The sequence below is a fragment of the Neolamprologus multifasciatus genome, chromosome 15, assembly GCF_963576455.1.
Source record: "Neolamprologus multifasciatus chromosome 15, fNeoMul1.2, whole genome shotgun sequence".
NCBI classification, from domain to species: Eukaryota; Metazoa; Chordata; class Actinopteri; order Cichliformes; family Cichlidae; genus Neolamprologus; species Neolamprologus multifasciatus.
The window spans coordinates 11,201,883-11,224,227 of record NC_140453.1 but is presented as its reverse complement, the minus strand read 5'-3'; the positions used below and the strand labels follow the sequence as shown (position 1 = coordinate 11,224,227).

Below are 22,345 nucleotides of genomic sequence, written 5' to 3'. Positions count from 1 at the left end.
TTGTGGACACATTCCTCTGTGTCGCAGTGTTAGCGGTGTACCAACCCACGCAGGTTCGGCATCAGTGAACGGCCACTGTTATTCATACTCTTGTCTTTAATGTGCAAGTTACAATAAGCCGGTTGCTCGGTGATCTTTAACCTCTAATTTATTGAACTGACAGTGAAGTGGAAATACTTTGGCCTCGTCACTCTATCCATGCTCCTGTGACAACTCTGCCGTTTCACAAAGCAGCTGTATTTATGGTTACTTCCACACTCCCAGCAGCTGCTTCTGACGCATTGCTGCACATTTTTAATTGAAAAGATAAGAATGAAACAAACTTGGCTGTTGACATGCACCTTTTGGGAACAGGCAGTTTCTGTCGTTACAATAGTCAGTGCTTTACTTGGCACACGTGCATTTGTCGGTGACAGATTTAAAAATTCAGACAGATAATAGAGATAATTTTGGAGGGGGTTTTTTTGGGACGGGGGGGGGGGGTTATTATGCATGATGTGCTGCAGATGGTCTGAGGCTAAAAAGGTGGATGTCAGGGATATAATTAAGCAGCTATGTTCTTCTTTTGCAGTCTGAGTCAAATTAGTTTCATAGAAAGTTTAATTAAGAAAATGCAAAGCCTGGTGTTAGCCTCTTCCTGCCACGTGGAATGTGCTCTTCTGCTGATCACACTCAGCGCTGCAAAATGTGGAGCAAATATTAGTCGATTTTGAGGCTTGACTAAGCTGCTAGTTCAATGTTTTGTTTTGTTTTTGTTAAACTGTTCTCCTCGTAACAGATATCCTCTCTCCTCTCTTCCCCATTCTAATGCTCAGATTGAACTTCACCAGATCATCTTGATCTTGTCTGCATACGCTAGTTCAATGCACTTTTAAATGATCAAGATTACCAAAGGAAAACTAGACAATTTGCAGACAGCTGGAACCATAATATTTTGGCATGTTTACATTTCATAACCTCTATCGCTATATACAGTTTTCATATATTTTTTAAGTCAAACTATTAATTAAAAAAAATAACTAGTAACTGAAGTGCACATGTATAAACAAGCTGTTTTGGTGGGTGTTGTGTTTTGAGAGAATTTATGGCATATAACAGTCTTCCCAGTCCAGCCTCCTTTTTACCTGTTGGTGAGCGTTTTCTCAGATACTCTTAAAGGCTTAAAGAGCCGCAGCAGTGCACCACCACCGTCTCCACCTCATTCGTGTTTCTTCTTCCCTCCAGCTCAAGCTCGGGCTTTTCCGACAGCAGACCCCAGTCTCCAGCCCGGACAGCAGGCCACAACTCCAACACTCCTCCTCCTCCGCCTCCCCCTCTGCCCCCTCCTCCTCCACCCTTACCCTCCACAGGCTTGCGCGGCACTCCTCCTCCTATTCCTCCTCTACCAGTCCAGCAGCAGCCCCCAGCCATCCCGCCTCCCCCCGCTCCCCTCCAGATAGCCCCGGGTGTTCTCCATCCAGCCCCTCCACCTGTGGCACCTCCCCTCCACTCCTCATCTCCAGCTCGTTTCCAGCAGGTCCTGGACAAAGGTCCATCTGCGGGTTCTGGTATTCAGTCAGACAGCACCATCCTGCCTCCTCCACCGCCACCACCTCCCCTGCCCCTCCCAGGAGCGCGGAGCTCATCACCATGCCTATCAGGGCCACCACCTGTGCCCGCCTTCCCTTCAGCAGGAGCCATGGCCTCCCCTCCCCCCCACGCCGTCCACGACGTGGGGACCAAGAGGCACCATCCAGCCAATCTGCCACCCATCAGCGATGCACGCAGCGTCCTGTTGGAGGCTATCAGAAAAGGTGAAGTGTTTGTAAATGCATGTGCAAATAGTTCTTTAAAACCACGTTGTGGCCACTTTTTCATAGTAGCAGCTTAACTGCCTCCAAATCTTGAAAAGATTGTGTAATGGCAGCTCTGCATGTGATGATAAGAGAATATATTCAGATATTTTTAAGCCTGTCTTGAAGCAAAACTTCCTCCAATCTTTGCTGCTTTTCTCATCTTACATCATAGATAAATCTGTAAAAGAAGGCCGTGAAATAACTTTGAAGATGCCACTCTTTTGTTTACCGCCCTTTTCATTACTCTTCTAGGACCATAGGATTCATTTTATACACTAAATGGTTAGAGAAAAGAACACCTAGCTTGGTCTCTATTAGATTAGCTTTGCATTCAGTTTCATCTACTGTATAAAACAAGCCTCTCATTCTTAGCTCTCTTACCCCTCCCTTTAAGCAAGCTTTCTTCTGATTGGCTGGCACTTGCAAACAGATTTGAATAGCAAGTGGGAGCAGGTGCTGCGCTCACAGTGTCCCGCTGTGTCTATAAGATCCAGCTTCATTCAGATTAATCAAATCGGAGACCAGTTTTTAATATTTCACATAAATACATTTTAATAAAGCAGGATAAATACTCATCTATATCCAAGTTATTTTTGCTGTAGTCGTTACAATCCTAATTGGGAGTTTCAGGAGCAATGATATGTAATCATCTTTCTCCATTTCTCTGCTGCAGGCATACAGCTGCGAAAAGTGGAGGAGCAGCGAGAACAAGAGGCTAAGCACGAGCGAGTGGGTAATGATGTGGCCACCATCCTGTCACGCCGCATCGCCGTGGAATACTCCGACTCCGAGGACGAGTCCGAGTTTGACGAAGGAGACTGGATGGAATGACGGCGGCGAGGGAGAGAACAGAAGGAATACCGGGAGGATGGAGGTGCCCCACCCTCCAGCAGTATCGCATCCCTGCACTCCACACCTCGACATCAAAGAACCGAAACATCGTTACGACCACCTTTCCTCTCTCTTTTTTGTTTTTTTTGTTTATATCTTGTCATATGTCTGTCTCGTTGTGGTTTGTGTTCAGTGGAGGGTCTCCACGTCGCCGTTGTCGGTCTTTCTAGTGTTCCAAGAGTCGTTTTTCTCTCTCTCTCTCTTTTTTCGAATTCATTCTTCTGCACCTACCACGCAACTTTGTTTCGGCTGGATTTCTTGTGATGAAATCCCTCATGTTTACTATTGGTATACACGAAGATAACTTTTTTGAAGAGCCACTTGTTTTCGTTTCTTATCTGTACCTTGATGTTGGGAAAAAAACAAAAACAAAGAAGAAATTTGAAAAGAACAAATGAAGGCATGTTGCATCCATCCTTAGTTCTCCAATATGGTTTTGCTGAACATGGCATTGAGTGAATGCTGCTTTATTTTAATCATCTTTTATGTACCTAGTAGAACTGAAACACTTGTTTTAACAGGCCAGTAGTATCAAACCCTGACCACAGGCTGGGTTGTCGTCACCCCCCTCCCTCACACACACACACACACACACACACACACACTTTTTTGTTATCAGGAATGACTTTACCACTAAGGACAAGCAAAAGATTGTGTTGCTGTGTCATGTGATAATTGTTGTATGGCTGAAATGATGGGGGAAAACCATATGGCTGCTTTGGTCACATGTGTGCATATCCATCCACTTACATTTAACCTTTACCCCAGGGAAATGTATGCCTAGATATTGAGCTGTCTGGGTTCAGAGGAGCCATTTCTGCTATTGTTGACATCAGGCGCTGTCAAAGAGAAACACTAAGCCATTGTTTATATCGAGCTCCCTTCATTTTCTCACGCTCGTTGCCGCAGAAATGGACGGTGGAAGCAACTTGATTCTGTAGATAAACATCAGAATTCCTGCCTCTCTTATTAACCTTGATTTATTAAAAAAAAAAAATACAGCGTACAGAGAGAAATTTTTTTGAGTTTTGGGAATCTGACTGACACCAGATGCAAACCAGTCAACGTCACTGATGGCAGCTTTTCTCTCAGATCCCCTTTTACTGTTTAACTGCTCACTAACGGGAAGCCTTACCTCGTTTGGGACTACAGCTCTGCGTAGTACTGCCGTTTGAGGCGTAACACAAGAAGCTTACATTCTGCCTTGTTTTGGCTCATTTGAAAGGAAATGTCTGCCATCCTTTTCCGTTCGTTCGTTTTGTTTTTTTTCTTCTACTTGCCTTATTGTTCGTACAAAACGTATCGTTGAGTTGATGAATGTATTGTGCTGTTACTACTTACTTGCCTGCGCTTGTATGAATTCGCTGTTTCTATGTTTGGCTGGGGGGAAGGGTTGAAAGGAGGAAAAAAAGATTGGATCAATACTGTATACCATGTAACTTATGTAACTGTTTACTGTAACAGTTTGCTTGAATTAATAAAAATCTAATGTTATGTTTCAGGGTTTGTTGTTGCTGTTGAGGTTGCTTGATCGGAGTCCTGTTCTCTGTAAAAGAATAACCGAGTTAGCTTAATTTGATTACGGTTGAACACAAGCCATGATTTCTCAGTGTGCTACACAGATTAAAAATGAAATTAATAAGAGCAGCGGCCCCTAAACCTCCAAAAGTGCAGATTTATCACAAGTAACTGGATCATGGCCAAGACCTCAAACCTCGAACCAGTCGCTTTTAGAGACGAGTTGCTCCTTTCATTAAGCTGGTGCAATTTTGCTTTTATAATTATGACATGAATTAAATACTTAAATATAGTGGAAAACCTACAAATATCTGTTCATTAAGAAAAAAGAGCCAACTCAAATTTAATTTGGGAGATTGTAAGGTATTTCCAGTATTTGGGGGGAATTGAAGGAAATATTTCCAGCTGACATGAACCAAATGAAAAGGCTGATTGCTAAACTTGATTGCCAGCAAGCCAGCTGAGCCAACAGATGAGTTTGAGGAGATATTTGGTGATATTTGGCTTTCCTGGCTCGCCATAATCTGCCGAGAGACCAAAGCACTCAGAATGAGTTTTTTTTGCAACCAATTTCACCAAGCGACTGCAAGCAACCACTAACCAATATTTTTTCCTAGCAAATTGTGGTTGTTGGGGAGGGTCACAGACCAGTCTGTAGATCTGCATGACTGGGGCTTTAGCAACATGTTTCGCAGTGACTCCTTGCCACCTCCAACAAACACTAACCAACCGGCTGGGAAATACACATTCTTACCTATCAATCTGTTGCCAGGTAATCTATGTGTAAACGAGAATTTCGACAGATGATCCACATCCTGAACGCTATACAAAAAGTCATCCTGTTAGAAACATAATAGCGCAGATAAAGAGTGAAGGTTGAAGTAAAAGTTCAGTTACATGTGCTTTCACACTCTTACGTTCCTTCATTCCTGTTTCTCTCTCAGCTCATTTTCACATTTCCTCTCCTCTGTCATCTCCCTAAACACTCCTGTAGTTTCCTTGTTTATTATCTTCTCACTTCTGTTCAAGTCATAGTTTTGTTTTTTTCTGTCACTCTTTATCCTCTAAGCCTGCTGTTTTCAAAAGACAAAACAAAAGATAAAACAAAAAAAAAACAACAACACTTTGGGCCTTTCAGTTTTCCTGTCAGGGTGGCACATGACATGCGTTCCTCAATAGCATGCCAGCTCTGGGACTGCACGGATTAGAGAATCACAACATTTCGCAGTTTGCAGCCTGCTGGTAGGAGGAAGCCTTATTAATAAGTGTGAGTGTGTGGAACTAAGGGGAGCTGATGAAAAAGAGATTTAATTACCAGATACAGTGTGTTATTCTATTCATGCTGGGAAGATGTCCAACTGGTTCACTTCAGAGGGAATTGTGTGATTTTTCTTCCCAGCATTAAACTGGAGTCAACAGACCTGAAACTGCATATGCAAATGATCATTAGGGTGTGTATTTTAGGATCACACTGATGCATTATGTCGCATTGGGCTAATAACTTTATAGCTCCCTACCTGCACGTGCATGGATTCCCCCGTGTTATCTACACAGAAGTGAAAGCTTAGTGGAACTACAGCCCACTGTAATTTGTATATAAAGCGTGAGCTATAGACTTTAAATGATTTGTCTTTTTTTTATTTATAGGATTCTTAAGACTGATTACACAAGAACAGGCATATCAGCTGTTTATTTCTAATACGGATACACTTTTCTACTTCATCAAATCTTCAGAAAGATTTTTAATATGTAACCAAAAATATGTATAAATACTGTGTAAACATAAATGCTGGGGTGGAAAAACAAAACAAAAGAGAAGGCAAAGCAGGGGTAGGTAGTGTTGAAATGAATTTACAGCAGAATGCCTTAGGATTAAAACAGCTTTTGTTTTTCCATATATAGTGCAGTTCCGTTTGCTGTTGGCATGTTTTCTATTTTTAGCTTTAATCAATTTAATAAAGTGCTAATAAAGTCTTCTCACATGTACTAAGTTTGCATATCATGAACTACACATGCACTGCAAGAATGTCATTGCACACAGTATTCCTAAGAATCAGTAGTTTCAGAAAACATTAAGACATCAAATTCTAAGTAAATGCATAAATATGTATGTTTCTTAAAAGATGCCTGCATAATTATTAGTAAGGAAAACGGTACTCTGGAAAGGGTGAAATGTGATCTGCTTCCAGCACAAAGTAACCAAACGTCCAATAACTGCAAAATCAAAAATACTCTTATACTAGTTAAGGCTAGAATATAAGGGTGAATGTTGTGCCCCTATTATAACACTCGCCCTTCTATCTGTTGTAATGACGCATAAAGGATCTATGTTAAAGATCTTCCTTTGCTTTCTTATTTAACTTTGAGGCTATTATTTTTTCTTCGGGGTGGCTCCTTCTGTACCTGCCGTGCCCGCGTGCCAAAACCAAGAGACTGCAGGGACTCTGTGATGAAGCGCTGCGTAGGGGAGACACATAGCATCACTAGCAGCTTGGCATCACCACCTGGTGGATGAAATGAGAGGTACATAAGGTGGAAGACAGATGGTTTTTTTCCTTTCATTTTTGGGCACAAATTTCAACCCTGGATTTGGTTATTGTGGAGCTGAGTTAATCTTTTCCAGAAGACCCAGACACGGGAAATAGTGAGTCACTGGACATAAAAAGAATAAATAATGTGTGCGTGTGTGTGTGTGTGTGTGAGAGAGAGAGAGACTCACCTATGGCATCCTGCAGCAGATGAGTGAGTTTGCTGTTCCTGTAAGGGATGTGTGGTCTGTGTTCAGCCAGAGCTCCAAGGACATCAGACAGAGCCGAGAGACTACGGTTTATACATGATGACTCCCACAGAGCTGCACCTGAAACTCCAGACATACCTGGGACACATTTAGACGGCCTAAAGTTAGATAATGTGCTCTCTAACTGAGGTTATTGTAGTCAGCCCTAAAAATCTTAGAAACATGGTGTCTAACCACATACGTCTGGATGGAATTATCTTGGCCTCCAGTAACACTGTGAGGAATCACTTATAACCAGGATGTGTCCTTCACTGTGCATATTAAAGCAATATGCAGGACTGCTTTCCCGCATTTGGGCAATTTCTCTAAAATTAGAAACATCCTGCCACAGAGTGATGCTGCAAAACTAGTTCATTCATTTATTACTTCTAGGATGGACTATTATAATTCATTATTATCAGGATGCCCTTAAAACGCCCTCAAAAGTCTTGAGTTGATCCAAAATAATGCAGCGAGAGTACTGACAGGGACTAGAATGAGAATCTCTGGCTGTCTTTCACAGGATAACTTTGGTCCTGTCTCCCACCCCTCGCCAGAGCTGGTTACATCAGGTGGCTGTCCTCCCCGAGCCTGGTTCTGCTGGACAAAGGGCATTTTTTGATTGTTGGGGTTTCCTCTCCATTACTGTAGGGCTTTACCTTACAATATAAAGCGCTCTGTGGCGACAGTTGTTGTGATTTGGCAGTATAACAAAAAGAAATTGAACTGAATTGTTTTACTTTTGTTTTCCTGAATAACATTGCGCCCAGTTACTTCACTGACCTCCTCAATCTGTACACTCCTTGTCGTGCATTTAGATCATCAAGTCAATTACTCCTGGCCCAACCTAAGTTTAGACTGAAGACCAGAGGCGATCGTGCCTTTGCTTCAGCTGCACCCAACCTTTGGAATAGCCTCCCTGCTTCTATTCGAGCCTTGGACTCTATCCAATCCTTTAAATCAAGATTGAAAGCATATCTATTTGACTTGACTTTCATGACCAGTTAATACCCTTTTAAATCTTTTAAACTTTAAACTTTTAAATTGTTTTTATTAAATTTTATTAAATTTATTATTTTATTATTAATTTTACTGCTGTTTTTGTCTTCTTAGTAGATTTTGTATTGATCTAAATCTTCTGGTCTGTTAGTGCCTCCATCCTGTCTGTGCTAGTGCCTGATCTGTACCCTGTTATTGACTTATGTTGATTCTCCATATTACTGTGAAGCACTTTGGTGTGCCTTCGGGTTTTAAATATGCTATATAAATAAAACTGTATTGTATTGTATTGTACTTTGAAGCCCAACCTTTTGATTAATCATTGTGTAGTTCCTAGTCCAGGCTCTGACTGAAAAAAAGAAACTTCTAAACTGCATATTTAGCTCAAACAGACTAAAAAATAGTCATGGAAAACTAAGCACTAGGCAGATTTGTCAAGTCTCGATTCTCCGGTTTCCCAGTAAATTATTGCACCATAAACCACTTCCCAGAATGCCAACCTTTTCAAAGAATGTCCTCCTGCACGGAGCACCTACCAGCACACTCGCTGCCAGCCAGGTCCACCAGCTGAAGCTTTGTCCTGAACGGAGTCTGAGTGATGCTGTTTCTCGGGGAGGGGCAGGGAGAAAGGGACGGGGTCGAGCAGGGAGAGGACGCGGGGCTTGCAGAGGTTTCGTCAGCTGAGTGGTGGGCGGCGAGGTTGGCACGGCGACAGCGTGGACTCCACCACTCCTTCTGGGTGGAGCGCCGCATGTCCATCTTGGCACTCTGTAGCCTGCGGGCTGAATGGAAGAGCGAAAGGGTTACGATGCAAGAACGTGTGAACGGCAGGTCACTGAAAGAGGTCCTCAATGAATTCCCAGACATGCATCTCACCCAGGGCCACTGCATTGGGACTCTTGGAGGAAACCGTGAGGGTCACAATGAGGTGAGAGCGTGATGAGTCCGTGTGGACAAGGGTGGGACAGTGAGCTCTGAGCTTCAGAACGCTGCTAATAATCTGCATCACCTCAGAGGCATTACTCACAGGCCTGAAAAACATAAAGGGAAAGTCCTTAAAATACAAAAAAAAAAGATTACATTATTAAAACTGTTTTCAGTATTTTTAGATTTCTTTAATATATTATCAGTCAAATCTGCAGTTCTTCTTTGCTCTGTGGAGTCTGCTGGTTTTGACTGTATTGCCCACAGCTTTATTCTTGGATTCTTGGATACACATCAGAGGCATTCTTAAAAATTCACAATGAGCTTTAAAAGGTGACAACAATGCTTGTTCGTTTAATTGTAAAACACTCGATATCTAGAGGAACAACAACCTTTCTACTAAATTTCACTGCTATATGTAATCAGATTGGACTTGTTTGCATTCTTTGACAGCTCCACTTTCTTAGTTTCTATATTACCTTCCTGTCCCAGTGTGCCTCTCCACTTTGGGCAATCAGCTGTGAGGGTCCCAGGGGCTTTGTGTCAAACTAGGAGACATCTGTAGCACAGCTGAGGGCGCTTTAGAGGATGTCTTTGTCTGCATATATTGTATGCTTTTATGTTGAAATGCTTGTTCCATGTACGTGTATGGGAATATCACGTGATTTCAATCCAGCCTCAATAATTAGTAAGAAAAATTGATGGAGAGATGGATGTTGTCATAATTGCCACATGAATTCTTGAGTTATATAACAGATCCTCAACAGTGAGCTGGTCTGTGGTAAAAGAACACATGCCAAACTTAGCTTTGCTGCAGCAAGCTGGGTGTCACCAGTGTTTAGAAGTTTAATGGCTAGAGGAATACGAGACAGTTCACTAAAAAAACTGTTTTTTAGTGAACAAAGAGAAGCAATAGTGCCAGGGATATGGAGAGGTGGTGATTACACAGATCTGCTCTGCTGCTGGGCTGAAAATGTGTCTGTAGCATGCATATTTGAAGCATGTACACTATATACAGTGCTGTGAAAAGGTATTTCCCCACTTCCTGATTTTTGTTGTTGTTGCATATTTGTCGCACTTACACGCTTCAGATCATCAAACAAATTTTAATATTAAAAACATAACCCGGATAAATACAAAAATGCAGTTTTAAAATGATCGTTTTATTTATTATGGGGAAAGAAGCTATCCAGACCATCAAAAATGACCTCACAAACAGCAACCTCTATCTTAAGGGCTTCTGTTTAGATGAGGCACAACCTGTATGGATGGAAATATGTGTTCGTTGGGCTGGCAAAGGCAAACTAGGCAATAATGATTGTTAGCTGACGTTAAAATGTTCTACTACAACCACTACTCATTTTAGATTTAATTTAATTTAGCCAATAAACAGAAAATAGTGAAGGTTTAAGGATTAAGTTGTTTCACTTTTTTCAACTCTGCTACTGAAAAAAGTGAAACTTTCCAGTCTTATGAAGTTGCTTAGGGTAAAAACCTTTCAAGCAATTGAGAGCTCATCAGGAGTCAGGAGTCACCCTTTTGCTTTCCTTTAGCTTCATTTTCACCACTTTTCAATTCGGAGCTGAATTTCTGGCGTCTTATCTTTTTAAAGCTTCATAAGCATGTGTTCATAGATTAGCTCGCAGTGGGCTGAGCTTCTTTTCTCTGCCCACTACATCCAGAAACGTGGCCAAGAGCAGAATTCCTGTCTGTGTGATCAAGAACTAAATAAAGTCTGAAAAACCAGAGGAGGACAGCTTGTAATTCCATGTGGGCCCAACGGTATACATGCCCTCTTTTTTATGAATGGTGATGATGATTGATTGGTACACTGGTCTTAGTATTTTTATGAAAAGCCTTCTAGTATGCTGTAGTATATTTCTCTTCTAGTATGTAGACCAGTCATACAAAAGCCCACATAAACTGCTGTATCTTAGCTCTGGCTCTACTCACTCATATGTGAGGGAGGAGACCTGGCTGGCACCGGAGGCGGTGGTGATGACATCCCGTCTCTGGCCAGCTGCATTGCTGTGCTCATCCCTGGCCAGCAGGTCACACACCTCATTGTTGTACACCTCCATCACTGACACTTCCACTGTGTGACTTTCTGCAGGCTTCTCAGAGATCAGCCTGCGCGTCACATGGTAACAGAAAGGAAAGAAGCAAAACAAAGTAGATATTATGCTTTCTTGTGGATCAAACTACTAAAAAAGACTTGAGAAACACATCCAGCCCTTTTTTCTCTCACCGAAAGAGCTCAGCAGCAGCCTTTGGGATAATACCCTGCTGTGCCTCCTGCTGTGTCCCCGAGGGCTCATCCAGGAACTGGGATCCCATCATGGTGTGAGTCTTCCCACTGCCTGTCTGCCCATATGCCATGATACACACATTATAGCTGAAAGGCAGGAAGCAAGGTGACATTCAATTACTGTCGGAGCCATGCAGTCATATTATGCTGCTCAGTTTGCTCCGCTCATTCACGCACCAGAGTGTTAAATGAAGACAGTTGAATTAATCCATCGGAATAACATTTGACTTGATATAAAGCTCTTTTTTTCCGCATAGTTTCATGCTCACCCATCCAGCAGAGATGTTAGAAGTGACTTGACTTCTTTAAACACAGCCTTCTGGGAATCCTCTGGTCCGTGTACCCTGAAAGAAGTGCGCATTGCCACAGTCACTAACAACTGAAAATTAATTGGAGAAATGTCGTCCATTGTATGGTGATGCCAGCATATTGTTTTACCTCTCAAACTCAAACATTTTGTTTTGCACCAGCATCCCCGCCTTCACGCAATTCACCATCACTGTATCCTAAATAAAAAGAGGGATTAAAGTAAAGGCAGGTATGCAGCAATCAATGAAAATCATTTGTAAGAGTCTGCAACACTGACATCACTGACTGCGTGGATTACTTCCTCTGATGATGCAGAGCTGATGGAGAAAACACTGGGTTATCTTAAGTTCTCTCATTTTTAACAACTTTTCTTCATTTAATTGTGTATTCATGTTGCATTGCCTGTTCACTCACCCTGATCCGGAAGTTGAGGACTGGATCTGGTCAAAAGGAAGAACTGGACGCACCCTGCAGTGAACCCGAATGTTCCCTCTGAGCTCCTGAAGTGAAACAAACATCAGTGATTAAAAGATTCAGTACAGCTCTTTCTTTTTATTCCATCATCTAACACTTTTGTCTTCTTACCACCAGTGTGTTGTGAAGTTCTTTCCGCTTCCGCCTCTCTGCCCTGCAGTTCTCCCTTTCTTCCTCCAGAGAGTGCTCCAGGGCTGCAACACGAACCTGCAAATCTGCACATGGTGTGCACATTTTTCAGTCAGAACTAAGGTTCAGTGTATCACACAAATATTCAACATCACGCTGTCCTCTTTTTAGCAACATATCCAGTCATGGTAAAAAGAAAGTGCACCCTGTGTTAATTCTAAACTTCTACATATCAGGTAAACAACACAACCTCAGATGAACATATACACCAACTAACTTACTAACTGATGCCTGTAGAGTTTGAGTTGTAGCTCTTGGGTTTTTTGCAGTTTCTCTGATCATTGCACAGCTTGACTTTGGGCTGAATTTGCTGGGATGATGCCACCTAAATGCTTCAGACCAGTAAATCATGTTATATTTTTATTATTATTATATTTTGATATGTAAAACCTTAGAATTTGAAAAGGATGTCATTAGATTTTTATCACGACTGTAAAATTTGCCTAATTTCTTCTGCACTGCATTTAACACTAGGATAGACTTAGCGGTGGAGTCTCAAACATGTAGCTAACACTATTTTAAGTACTGTGAATGAAAGGCTATCTGTGTAACAATCAACTCCAGAGCAACGGTCATTTGCAAATCTCTGATTTTAAGTCTTTAATCTTGGGACACACACGTCCATACACCTGGTAACAAACAGTTTTATCCACACACGTCAGGATGAGACCGTGGATCTGAAATGAACTGTGAAAGGCCACAACTTTGTCTCTGTGTTTAAACCTTATTTGAAACTATAAGAAAATACTTTTATTTTATTGGGAAAGCCTTGACAAAATGGACTGGACTTTAATATAAAGGATATCATCTCAGAAAGCTGACACCAATGTACAGTAAAAGACATGGATATTAAGGATATTAAGGTATTCATTTACCCACAGTGCACCTAGTTTTAATCAACTCACAACTCACTTTTTGGCAGGTTTACCTGAACATTATCTAATATCCTTCTGTCTTTGTGATCAGCTGGTGACATCTGCAGCAGATTTGATAGGTTCTTGCAAACTTTGCTTGAATTTGCAACTTTTTAACATCTTAAACTTCTGAATACTGTTAATGTCAGCCTAAAAATAATTTTATGGGAAATTTTAGTCAATCAAATGAAATCCTAAAGTCAGAGTCCACATGCTTTAAGATGTGCCTCCTCTAACTGCTGCTCCACTGTTTCGGGATGCATTGCAGTTTTCACATTTTAAGCAAAAAAAGTTTCAAAACACTAAAAGTAACCACCGTCACCGCCTACAGATGCTACTTTAATGTTAACCTGAGGTTCCATTCAGATACTTACTCTGAAATCCATCCTCACTATGACTGTTCAGAGATGAGTTGGCTTGCTCTACTTTCTCCAGGAGCTGCTTGCTCTGCTCCTCCAACTCGGTGGCAAAACTCACATACACTGCAAACAACTCACTCAGGTCATGCTTCACAGCCTGCCGCAAACACACAGAGTGGACAAATGAAGGGAGTGTTTACACAAAGCCTTCCTAACTATACATATTCTCCTAAGAACCGAGGAAAAAAGGACCTTCCCCTTCAACTTTTTTGTGATTTCCTGCCTCTTTGGAGATAAAAGAGGCCACCCAAACACATGAGATATCAATGGAAAGCCCAGGATGTCCTCTATTTAGTACATCAGGACTCAGTATGGTAGCTCAAATAAGTCAAAAGATATAGACAAAAAACTAATTACACGGGATATAAATGAATAGGCTGGTTCTCAGGAGGATATACATATAGCTTTTACTTTAGCCTTTACTTGACCCAACTGACTTAGCTAATTATACACCAATCTCCAGCACTGAAATGTAAAAATTTCTTGAAAGCCTAGTCTCAAACAGCTAACCTATGGTTTGCAGAGGGATAGTTTCTTTGAGGAGTTAGAGTACATTGTAGCACAGAAACAGCCTTTGACAGTGGACTCATGTCTATGTTTGTCCTGTTAGAGATCAGGGCAGCGTTCGATGACAATAATTTAATACAGAGATTAGAACAAACTATTGGCATTAAAGGAACTGGGCTGCTGGGGTTTGAATCATATCTGTCTGATAGACTCCAATTTGTTCATGCAAATGTGGAATTTTCTTCACATGCAGAAGTTAGTCATGGAGTTCCACAGGGCGCTCTGCTGGGACCAGTACTATATACATTATACATGCTTCTCTTCTGCAATAATATTAGAAAACACTGCATATATTTTCATTGCTATGAAGATGATACTCAGTTATATCTAAACCCGACCTAAACAGATCAGTTAAACCAAAACACTGCAGCTAGACTAATGACAGGGACAAGAAAAGGAGACCAGATTTTTCCTATTCTGGGTTCTCCTCATTGGTTCCTGAATTTAAAATCCGTGATCATCATGACTGACATAATCTTGAACAATCAGGCCCCACCAAGTTATCCTATTGTTGAATTTCTAAAAGTAGAACGGGAAGCAGAAACTTCATTGTCACGTTCCTCCTCTGTGGAAACAGCTTCCAATTTGGATTCAGAAGACAGACACTGTCTAATTTTAAGATTTAAGGTAAATTTTATAGTTAAGGTTGCATCAGGTGACTCTAAAGCCTCCTTTAGTTATGCTGCTATAAGCTCAGACTGGTGCTGACTGCACCACTGTTTCTCCGCTTCACCTCTTTTCACTCAACACATGTTAATACAACACTGCAGCATGCCTTTGTCTTCTTCCTCCCTTAGTCTATGTTTTGTCTCTTTATGCTCTCTTATTTATTTTCTCTTCTCTCTCCCCTCACACCCAACCTGTCATGGCTTCCCACTTCCCACTATCCTAAAGTGTTTGCTCACAGGGAGTTGCTTGATTGTTGGGGTTTCTTTTTCTAATTTGCTACTATATAAATAAACGATTGAACTGAACTGAAGTAAAGTGAACTGAACTGAACCCAAGTTACTATCTACCACATATACACACATCTCAATATATTTTTACCTGAACCCCTGAGAGAAGCTTGATGAGAGCTGATTGAGTTATCTTCCGTGTACTACTCTGAAGCTGATGATCGTTCACAGCCTTGGTTGCCTCATCATGGTCCCGGCGCTGTCTACCCGAACACTGAAAAACGTGCAAAAGTGAGTCATCAAAATTTCTCTTTTATATTAAGTTAAAACATAGTTCAACATCAACAGACACAGAGAACAAAGAATGAATTATGTTATGCAGTAAAAAGATATTTTTACAGTGAGCTTTAATTTGGAAAGTGGTCCACATATTTATATTTATAAATCAGTTTTCTTTGCATCACAGTCAGTTAGTGTTAAACAGCAGTGTTTTCAGTAGGATGCTTCTTAAGCTTAGCTGTAATAAGGAGAGATAAAGAAAATCTTTCCAATCCACTGAAATTAAAACAAATAATGACTCTATGAGACTTACTCTATGAGGGGCAAAACACAAAGTACATGCTAATTTTGATCTGCACACTTTACCATTACCATCTTAAAATGTAATTTTATTATTTTTAATTAATTCTTATAATATATAATGTAGTATAAAGTCTCAAGTTCTAGAACTGCATGCATTTAAAAATCAAACAACTAAATTGCAAATTCCAGACTTTCAGCTTTAATGTAAGTTTTATATATATATATATATATATATATATATATATATATATATATATATATATATATATATATATATATATATAATTTTCATTAACTTTTCAGGAATTACTGTTAAGTGGACAATCCACTGACAAGTAGCTTCATGGCCAGATGATGCCTGTTCTCACAATCCCATTTTATCTAAGGACAAATTAAACTGGCGTAATACCGGATTCATAGTTATTTACATTTATATTTTATGAGGCTCAAAAAGATTTCAGTGCAAGTGAGGGGGCCAATCATTGGGTTGCCACAAAATCTGTCAGAGAGACAGCAAAAACTTACCACATCATTTTTAAGGTCTGCGATCAATGAATGGAAATACAGAGGGTTAACAACAAGGTGCACACCACTGGTTACACTAAAGAATAACAAGGCCAGATTAGGCTTTGCCAGAAAACATCAAAATGAGTCTGCACAGTTCTGAAAAACTTCTTTGGACGGATGAAACCAAGATTACGTAAAAGTATGGAGAAGGAGAAAATCAGCTCAAGATCTCAAGGATGCTGCGTGATCTGTCACACACGTTGGCAGTTGTGTGATGACATTGGGCTGCTAATGTGACTGCCGATAGAAGCAGCAGGATGAAGTGTACAGACCTATACTCTCTGCTCACATTCAGACAAATGCTGCAAAACTGATCGAACAGCACTCATTATCCAGCACAGAGCAAATGGATAATGATCCAAAGGAAAAGCAATCCAAGATTTCCTTAAGGCAAAGAAATATGATATGCTTTAGTGGCCAAGTCATTCACCTGATTTCAACCTGAGAGAACCTTTTTCAGGCAATTTTTGTTTTTTGTTTTGTGCATTTTATGTTCAATATAGGTATTTGTTGTGCCTGAAAATGAACAAATAAATGAATGAATGAATGAATGAATGTGGTTTTCATTTACTCAATAAAAAACTGAAGTCAAATAGAAGCAAAACATCATCATCCATGTAACAAAAAGAATCCTTATATTTAAAATTATGTTTGGTTGTCCAATTCATAGCCTTTGAAGGTGGTGGATTGTGTATAAAAATGGCTGTGTCCTAAAAAGTTACTGCCAAATTCTTGTAAAAACACTTAATTTAAGCTGAAAGTTTGCACTTCAATCACTTCTTGATTGTTTGCCTTTGCACTGTGGTGTACAAAATAAAATGTGCCTTTGCCCAATAAATTATGGATCTAAGTCTTAGAGAGTGGAAGGGAAAAAAACAAATGAGGATGAAGTGATCTGCAAAGTACAGTGGAGGGGGTAACAGTCATTTGCACATAATTCTGGTGCATTTGAGCTACATGCCTAACTAATGAAACAGCTTGATAGAAATTATGATCCATTTTGTCCCAATGGGCCATTTAGATACACATTCAGTTAACCATCCATTTAAAGCACTCAAATAGAAACCGATTCAAATGTTCCCGCACATAGCGTGAGTACTAAGGTGTAATAAACCTCATGCATTTAAAGTAAGTGCACAAGCACACTCCAACGCCTATTGGCACTAAAAATAATTTAGAAAAGAAAGAAAGAAAGAAGTTATGCACACAAAAGCTGTCATTGAGGTCCATGAAAAACCATAATAAATAAGGTGCAGACAGGAAAATACAAGAATAAAATGATCAAAATCTACTTTTTGGCTAAAGATGAGCCTATATGTGTGTTAGATGTCAAAAGTATTCTCACCTCTGCAAGTCTTAAATGAAGAAGGGCATTCTCTGTCTCCAGTTCAAGTATTCTCTCCTCTTTACTCTGAAATACGAAGAAATGTGTCCTGAAGGATTTGGGATGCAGTTTGCACAACTCATGTTCAGTAATTTGTAAAAAAAAAAAAAAAATCGAATAAACGAATAATAAACCAATAATAATCGAATAAACCATTCCCTGATGTCTAACAATGACTCACCCTTAATTTGTGCTCCAGCAGGTGTACCTGATGAGCAAATATTTGGTCTCGGTTTATAAATAGAGGCATTTTGTAGAAGGAAGGAAGCAAGTACAGAGCAGCTTGCCTGGCCTCGTCCTTTTTCTTTCTCAGCTGATCATGTGTGTCCTCTCAGGTCACATAATCAGATTAGCAACGCTCAGCAGCAACTCTCTCAGTTCTGTTTTACCTGTCTATGTTTGGCAGGTGCAGACTACAGTATGTTGCCTTCATACTGGCATGAGAACAATAACCGTTTAATTGTGATTTGAGCATGACAGCATTTTTTTTAATGACTTGGCTTTCTTCACTTTCAGGTGTTGGGAGTTATTTGTGTTTATGCGGCCAAGTGTTTGTCACTTTCCACCGACAGAGGGCAGCAAAGTGCGTGAAGAGCGGTTCGTCAAAAGGAAGACGTAAACATTACGAAGAAGAAAAATAGTTCCGCATAGTCACAGGTTTTTTTCTGTCAGGCAGGGGACTCACTGCACTGTGGTTCTCCGGTTTGGTCACAACATGGCAAGGCTAAAAGAGAAAAGGCGAGAGAAAATCAGCGTCGCCTCCGAGGTACAGTGTTTTAGCGTTTCTCTCACATTTCCCATCTATCTCTCTGTTTAGCTGACGTCTGATAGGTGCTGTAGCTTTCCCCGTGTACATTCTTAGAATTCATTCGTTTTGGTCGCTCCTCCCTGCCTCTGTGTTTTGTACGTTGACCTCTCCGTGTGTCACACCTGTAAAATCCTACAGATTGATCGTCTGGAGGAGCAGCGGGTGCGTTGCCAGGACAACTTAGAGAGGGCGGAGTTCAGGAGCAGGAAGGAGAAGCTCTCTGAAAAGCAGAGGTGAGGCTGAAGGAGATGATGGAGACTCCACGTTAGTGTGTATATACCTCCCACTGGTATTTCAAGGCAACTTTGGCTTCGGGACTGGGACTGTTGTGGAGGGAACGCCCTGCAAGACTGTCCTTGTTAAAATATATACTTGTTATTTATTCCTGCTTAAAACAGATTATTTTTAATAATAATAATGGATTGGATTTATATAGCGCTTTTCAAGGCACCCAAAGCACTTTACAATGCCATTATTCATTCACTCTCACATTCACACACTGGTGATTTGCATTTTTGATTGCAAAGTCTTCCACATATACCTGTTTTCATTGATATCAACTTTTGGTGCCCCTCGTGGAGGGCTACACCAATAAGCTGAACTCAGTTGGTGCAGCCCTCCACAACAGTCCCAGTTTCTCATGCGGCTCTTTGGGAAAATGAATTGCCCATCCATCACATTTGAGGAATTCAGGAAGCGTGTCTGTCAAAATCAACCAATCTTCCTGCTTTGGAAACCCCTTGTGAATAAGGAAATAACCAAAAGTAGCTATTAATATGCATGAGGTGTGAAGGATTTGTGTTGGATTTGCTCTTGCATGTCTTTGGCTTTCCTGTTTGTGGCTGTTTTGTGGTAGCTGCAGGTCTGTGTGGCTCTTTAGTGAGCAAGAACTCATGAAAAGCCATCTTGTGCCACTTAGAGATTTTTTTAAAAAAAAAGGAATAATGTAAAAACTTCACCCAACAGTGACGTTTCTCCTTAATATTGCCTTTTTTTTCTTTCTTTAAAAAAAAAAAAAAAATCAGACAAGATCTGGAGGATGAAATGACCATCATGAATGAGAGGGTGCAGAAGCTAGGTGAGCCTTAATATTAAAACTCTTGTTCATGTGTATTGACTGTGTGTTCTTACTTTTCCTGTATATTTGTAATATTTATTGAGCGCTCGAGGACCACATAGTCCTGTTTTCACTAAGGGTTAATTGACAAACTGATTAGCAAACTAATCAACATGTCATATTTAGTCATCCTGAAAGGTGCATTTTAAAAAGAAAGCAGGTGAAAATAAAATGTTATTGATGACAGATTTAAGGAAACTGAAGAATGTCGTGCTTTTTGAGTGCAGTATACAAAATATTTGTCTTCTGTCTTCTTTTGACTGAGCAAGCTTTCCCATATAAAAAACAAAAATAGTTTCAGTATGTTGTAAACTGGCCCCAGGCTGCGACAGCAGATCATTAGCAGATCATTTGCTGGTTTTGCTCGTGCCAGAGGACTAAAAATAAATAGAAAGTGATGGCTGCTGCATATTTTATACAGTTTTTCTTTTGCTTTTCCAGACAAGGAGCTGGAGATGTTACGAGGTGAAAACCGGAGGAACATGTTGCTGTCAGTCGCTCTGCTGGCTATCAGTGCTTTCTTCTACTACGGGTTTTTCTACAACACAGACAAGTCATAAACCCACACTAAAAATGGGACCCATGATTCTGCAAAGAGCATCAAACTCAAAGCCATCTTGGTACAGTGAACACATGAAAAAGGCCCAGCAGTTATATTGATGAAATGCCACAGTTCTGCATCCAGATGGTGTTGTTTTACACTCCTCTGGTCAGAACCCATCCCGCTTTTATTGACAGCACACCTGAAATTTTCTTGTTTAAAAATGAATTTTTCCAGCTTATGAAATATCTATCTCTGATGTTATCTTAAACTTTCCTTTTCACAGGCTTATATGGACTGACAAAGAAAATGAATTCTGGTTATGCCTTTATATATTTGACCTCTGTACACACTATTCTTCATCTGAATGTTTACCTTATGCTGCCTTCCATTTGCCTCAGATGTCCGAGCTGGGAGTGACATCAACCCTGAGTTAGTAAGGTAACAAAAGTAAGGAAATGTAGGATTTGTTTAGCCTTTTAGCACTTAAAAAAACACTGATCTGCATGTGACTTTTTTAGCAAGTCACAGAAACATAATAGTAACAGTACAAATTACAAGTGTTACAGTTTTGGTTGCGGATGCTTCGACTTTCTAAGTCTGACAGGAAACATCAAATGAAAGCAGCATCGTGCTCCTAACAAACCACCATATACTTGCTGTATTTTGCGCAACATGTCAGATAGATACTTTATCAAGCAGTGCCAGACAAGTCTGCTTTTCAGTCCTTTCAGTAAGTGTTTGTATGCATGGTACACAGTATTTGTGCAGTTAAATGCATGAAAATATTTGATATTTGTGCCCTTTGTATTGTCATTAAGTCAAAGGCCGAGCCTGGAGATTTTTTTCTTTCCTTTTATCGACACTCATGCTGGTCGTACACCTACCTCCTAATAACAGCGCTTCCAGAAATGGCCAACATGCTCACAAATGTCCTTTTAAATATGACTGTACACAGTTATGCTCTGAGATTTGGATTTTTGTGGCAGGGTGGGGAAGTCTGATTTAAAAAGTCTTAAGGCCTTCCTATAGTTCTGAGAATGTAATGATTAAAGCAGCATTCCTGTGTCTTATTTGTATCGACATCTGTTTACCCTGTGTCCTTTTTCATCAGCAACATTCACATGAGGGACTAAAACCACCAAAATATGATCTGTATTTTGTTTTTGTTTTTTTATTGTTATTGTGAGAAGCATTACAACAGTCAGCAAGTCAGAAGTTTTTAATATTGTACACTTTACTTATATATGATCTGACCTTATAGATGAGCTGGACAGCTGTAAAAAGCAATATCAGTGTACGGTTATGACAGCACTGTAATCGATCGCAGTGTGAGATTTTTTCAATGCGTTTATTTATAGTTTAAGATCTTCAAACTAGTTTTAATATTAGACAAAAAAAAACATGATAAATATAAAAGGTACATTTTTAAATGATGATATCATGTCACAATTTAAAGAAACAGATAAGAAACAAAGTTATTGATATCTATCAGTTTGGAAAGGGTTGCAAACCCATTTATAAGGCTTTGGGATGCCAGTGAGCCACAATGAGGGCCAGAGTTAAATATTTAACAATGAGAAAGAGACTGGGCAAAAATGGCATCCAAGGGACTGACAAGACAAAAGCCCTGTCTGTGTAAAACTAACACAGTATTTTATAAAAAGAACGTCTTACAAACAGTCAGACATGGTGGTGGTAGTGTGATGGTTTTTGCTGCTTCAGGATCTGGACGTGAATTCATGAAACTATGATCTCTACCAGAAAATCCTGAAGAAGAAAGTTCAGCTGTAAGTTCGTAAGTTCAAGAGGGCTTGCAGCAGGACAGTCATCCAAAACAACTCCACAAACGAACAAACCAAATAGATTAAAATAAAAATTAGTGCCCTAGTGAAAGACTTAAATCCAGTTGAGATGCTTTGGAATGATCTTAAACAGGCTGAATGAATTACAATTCTACAAAGAAGACTGGGCCAATGTAGAAGACTCATCACCACAAAGGTTTGATTGCAGCTTTTGCAGCCAAGGGTGGCAACTAGTTATTAGTTAACTAGTTGTTAACTGCTTTTTCACACACACACACAAAACAGAAGATGTTTTGGTGACATTAGCCTAATATTAAACTTTGATTATCTGAAACTTGTGCCTTATTACCATGTTTAGACAACTTAAAAAAGGACAGCAAGTCCTTTAAATAGATCTTCAGATGTTCCACAAGGAGCGGGTGGGTTATTTCTTGATATGGTGTTAATAGACAACAACAACAAAGAGAAAGAGAGAGAGAAATTAAAGGTAATTAAGGAAGCCAACCATCAACCTCTGCTACT

The 22,345-nt window shown here is 40.2% G+C and overlaps 3 protein-coding genes across 6 annotated transcripts in view; 2 read left to right on the top strand and 1 right to left on the bottom strand.

The window, feature by feature from the left end:
• wasf1 (WASP family member 1) overlaps nucleotides 1–4,220 on the top strand; it is a 64,998-nt gene extending 60,778 nt beyond the window's left edge. For all 4 annotated transcript variants that reach the window (XM_085132836.1, XM_085132839.1, XM_085132837.1 and 1 more), the window contains 2 exons: nucleotides 1,225–1,793; nucleotides 2,509–4,220. In XM_085132836.1, the coding sequence (XP_084988962.1) occupies nucleotides 1,225–1,793; nucleotides 2,509–2,666 (727 nt within the window). In that variant the 3' untranslated portion in view covers nucleotides 2,667–4,220. The remainder of the gene's footprint in view (nucleotides 1–1,224; nucleotides 1,794–2,508) is intronic.
• kif25 (kinesin family member 25) lies at nucleotides 475–17,841 on the bottom strand. The gene is made up of 15 exons (XM_085132834.1): nucleotides 17,734–17,841; nucleotides 17,514–17,579; nucleotides 15,171–15,293; nucleotides 13,512–13,653; nucleotides 12,146–12,249; nucleotides 11,975–12,060; nucleotides 11,838–11,877; nucleotides 11,690–11,757; nucleotides 11,521–11,595; nucleotides 11,192–11,338; nucleotides 10,897–11,073; nucleotides 8,896–9,050; nucleotides 8,556–8,801; nucleotides 6,964–7,119; nucleotides 475–6,748 (listed from the first exon to the last, which is right to left on the bottom strand). Exons 1-15 carry the CDS (start codon nucleotides 17,800–17,802, stop codon nucleotides 6,597–6,599), a joined length of 1,806 nt encoding a protein of 601 aa, XP_084988960.1. The 5' UTR covers nucleotides 17,803–17,841; the 3' UTR covers nucleotides 475–6,596.
• Nucleotides 17,842–18,190: 349 nt separating this feature from the next.
• Nucleotides 18,191–21,000, top strand: ccdc167 (coiled-coil domain containing 167). Its single transcript, XM_085132870.1, has 4 exons — nucleotides 18,191–18,318; nucleotides 18,499–18,593; nucleotides 19,386–19,438; nucleotides 19,919–21,000. The coding sequence occupies exons 1-4, from the start codon at nucleotides 18,268–18,270 to the stop codon at nucleotides 20,035–20,037; spliced, it is 318 nt and encodes a 105-aa protein (XP_084988996.1). The 5' UTR covers nucleotides 18,191–18,267; the 3' UTR covers nucleotides 20,038–21,000.
• Nucleotides 21,001–22,345: the final 1,345 nt, after the last annotated feature.

Bases quoted from the DNA above. Each gene is read 5' to 3' on its own strand.
- kif25 (XM_085132834.1), bottom strand. From the start codon at position 17,802: ATGCCTCTATTTATAAACCGAGACCAAATATTTGCTCATCAGGTACAC. The intron at 7,120-8,555 runs GTAGGTGCTCCG...AATGTGTCCCAG, and splicing joins GGCTGGCAGCGAGTGTGCTG to GTATGTCTGGAGTTTCAGGT. The intron at 6,749-6,963 runs GTGAGTCTCTCT...TTCATCCACCAG, and splicing joins TCTGCTGCAGGATGCCATAG to GTGGTGATGCCAAGCTGCTA.
- ccdc167 (XM_085132870.1), top strand. From the start codon at position 18,268: ATGGCAAGGCTAAAAGAGAAAAGGCGAGAGAAAATCAGCGTCGCCTCC. The intron at 18,319-18,498 runs GTACAGTGTTTT...AAAATCCTACAG, and splicing joins AAATCAGCGTCGCCTCCGAG to ATTGATCGTCTGGAGGAGCA. The intron at 18,594-19,385 runs GTGAGGCTGAAG...AAAAAAAATCAG, and splicing joins AAGCTCTCTGAAAAGCAGAG to ACAAGATCTGGAGGATGAAA.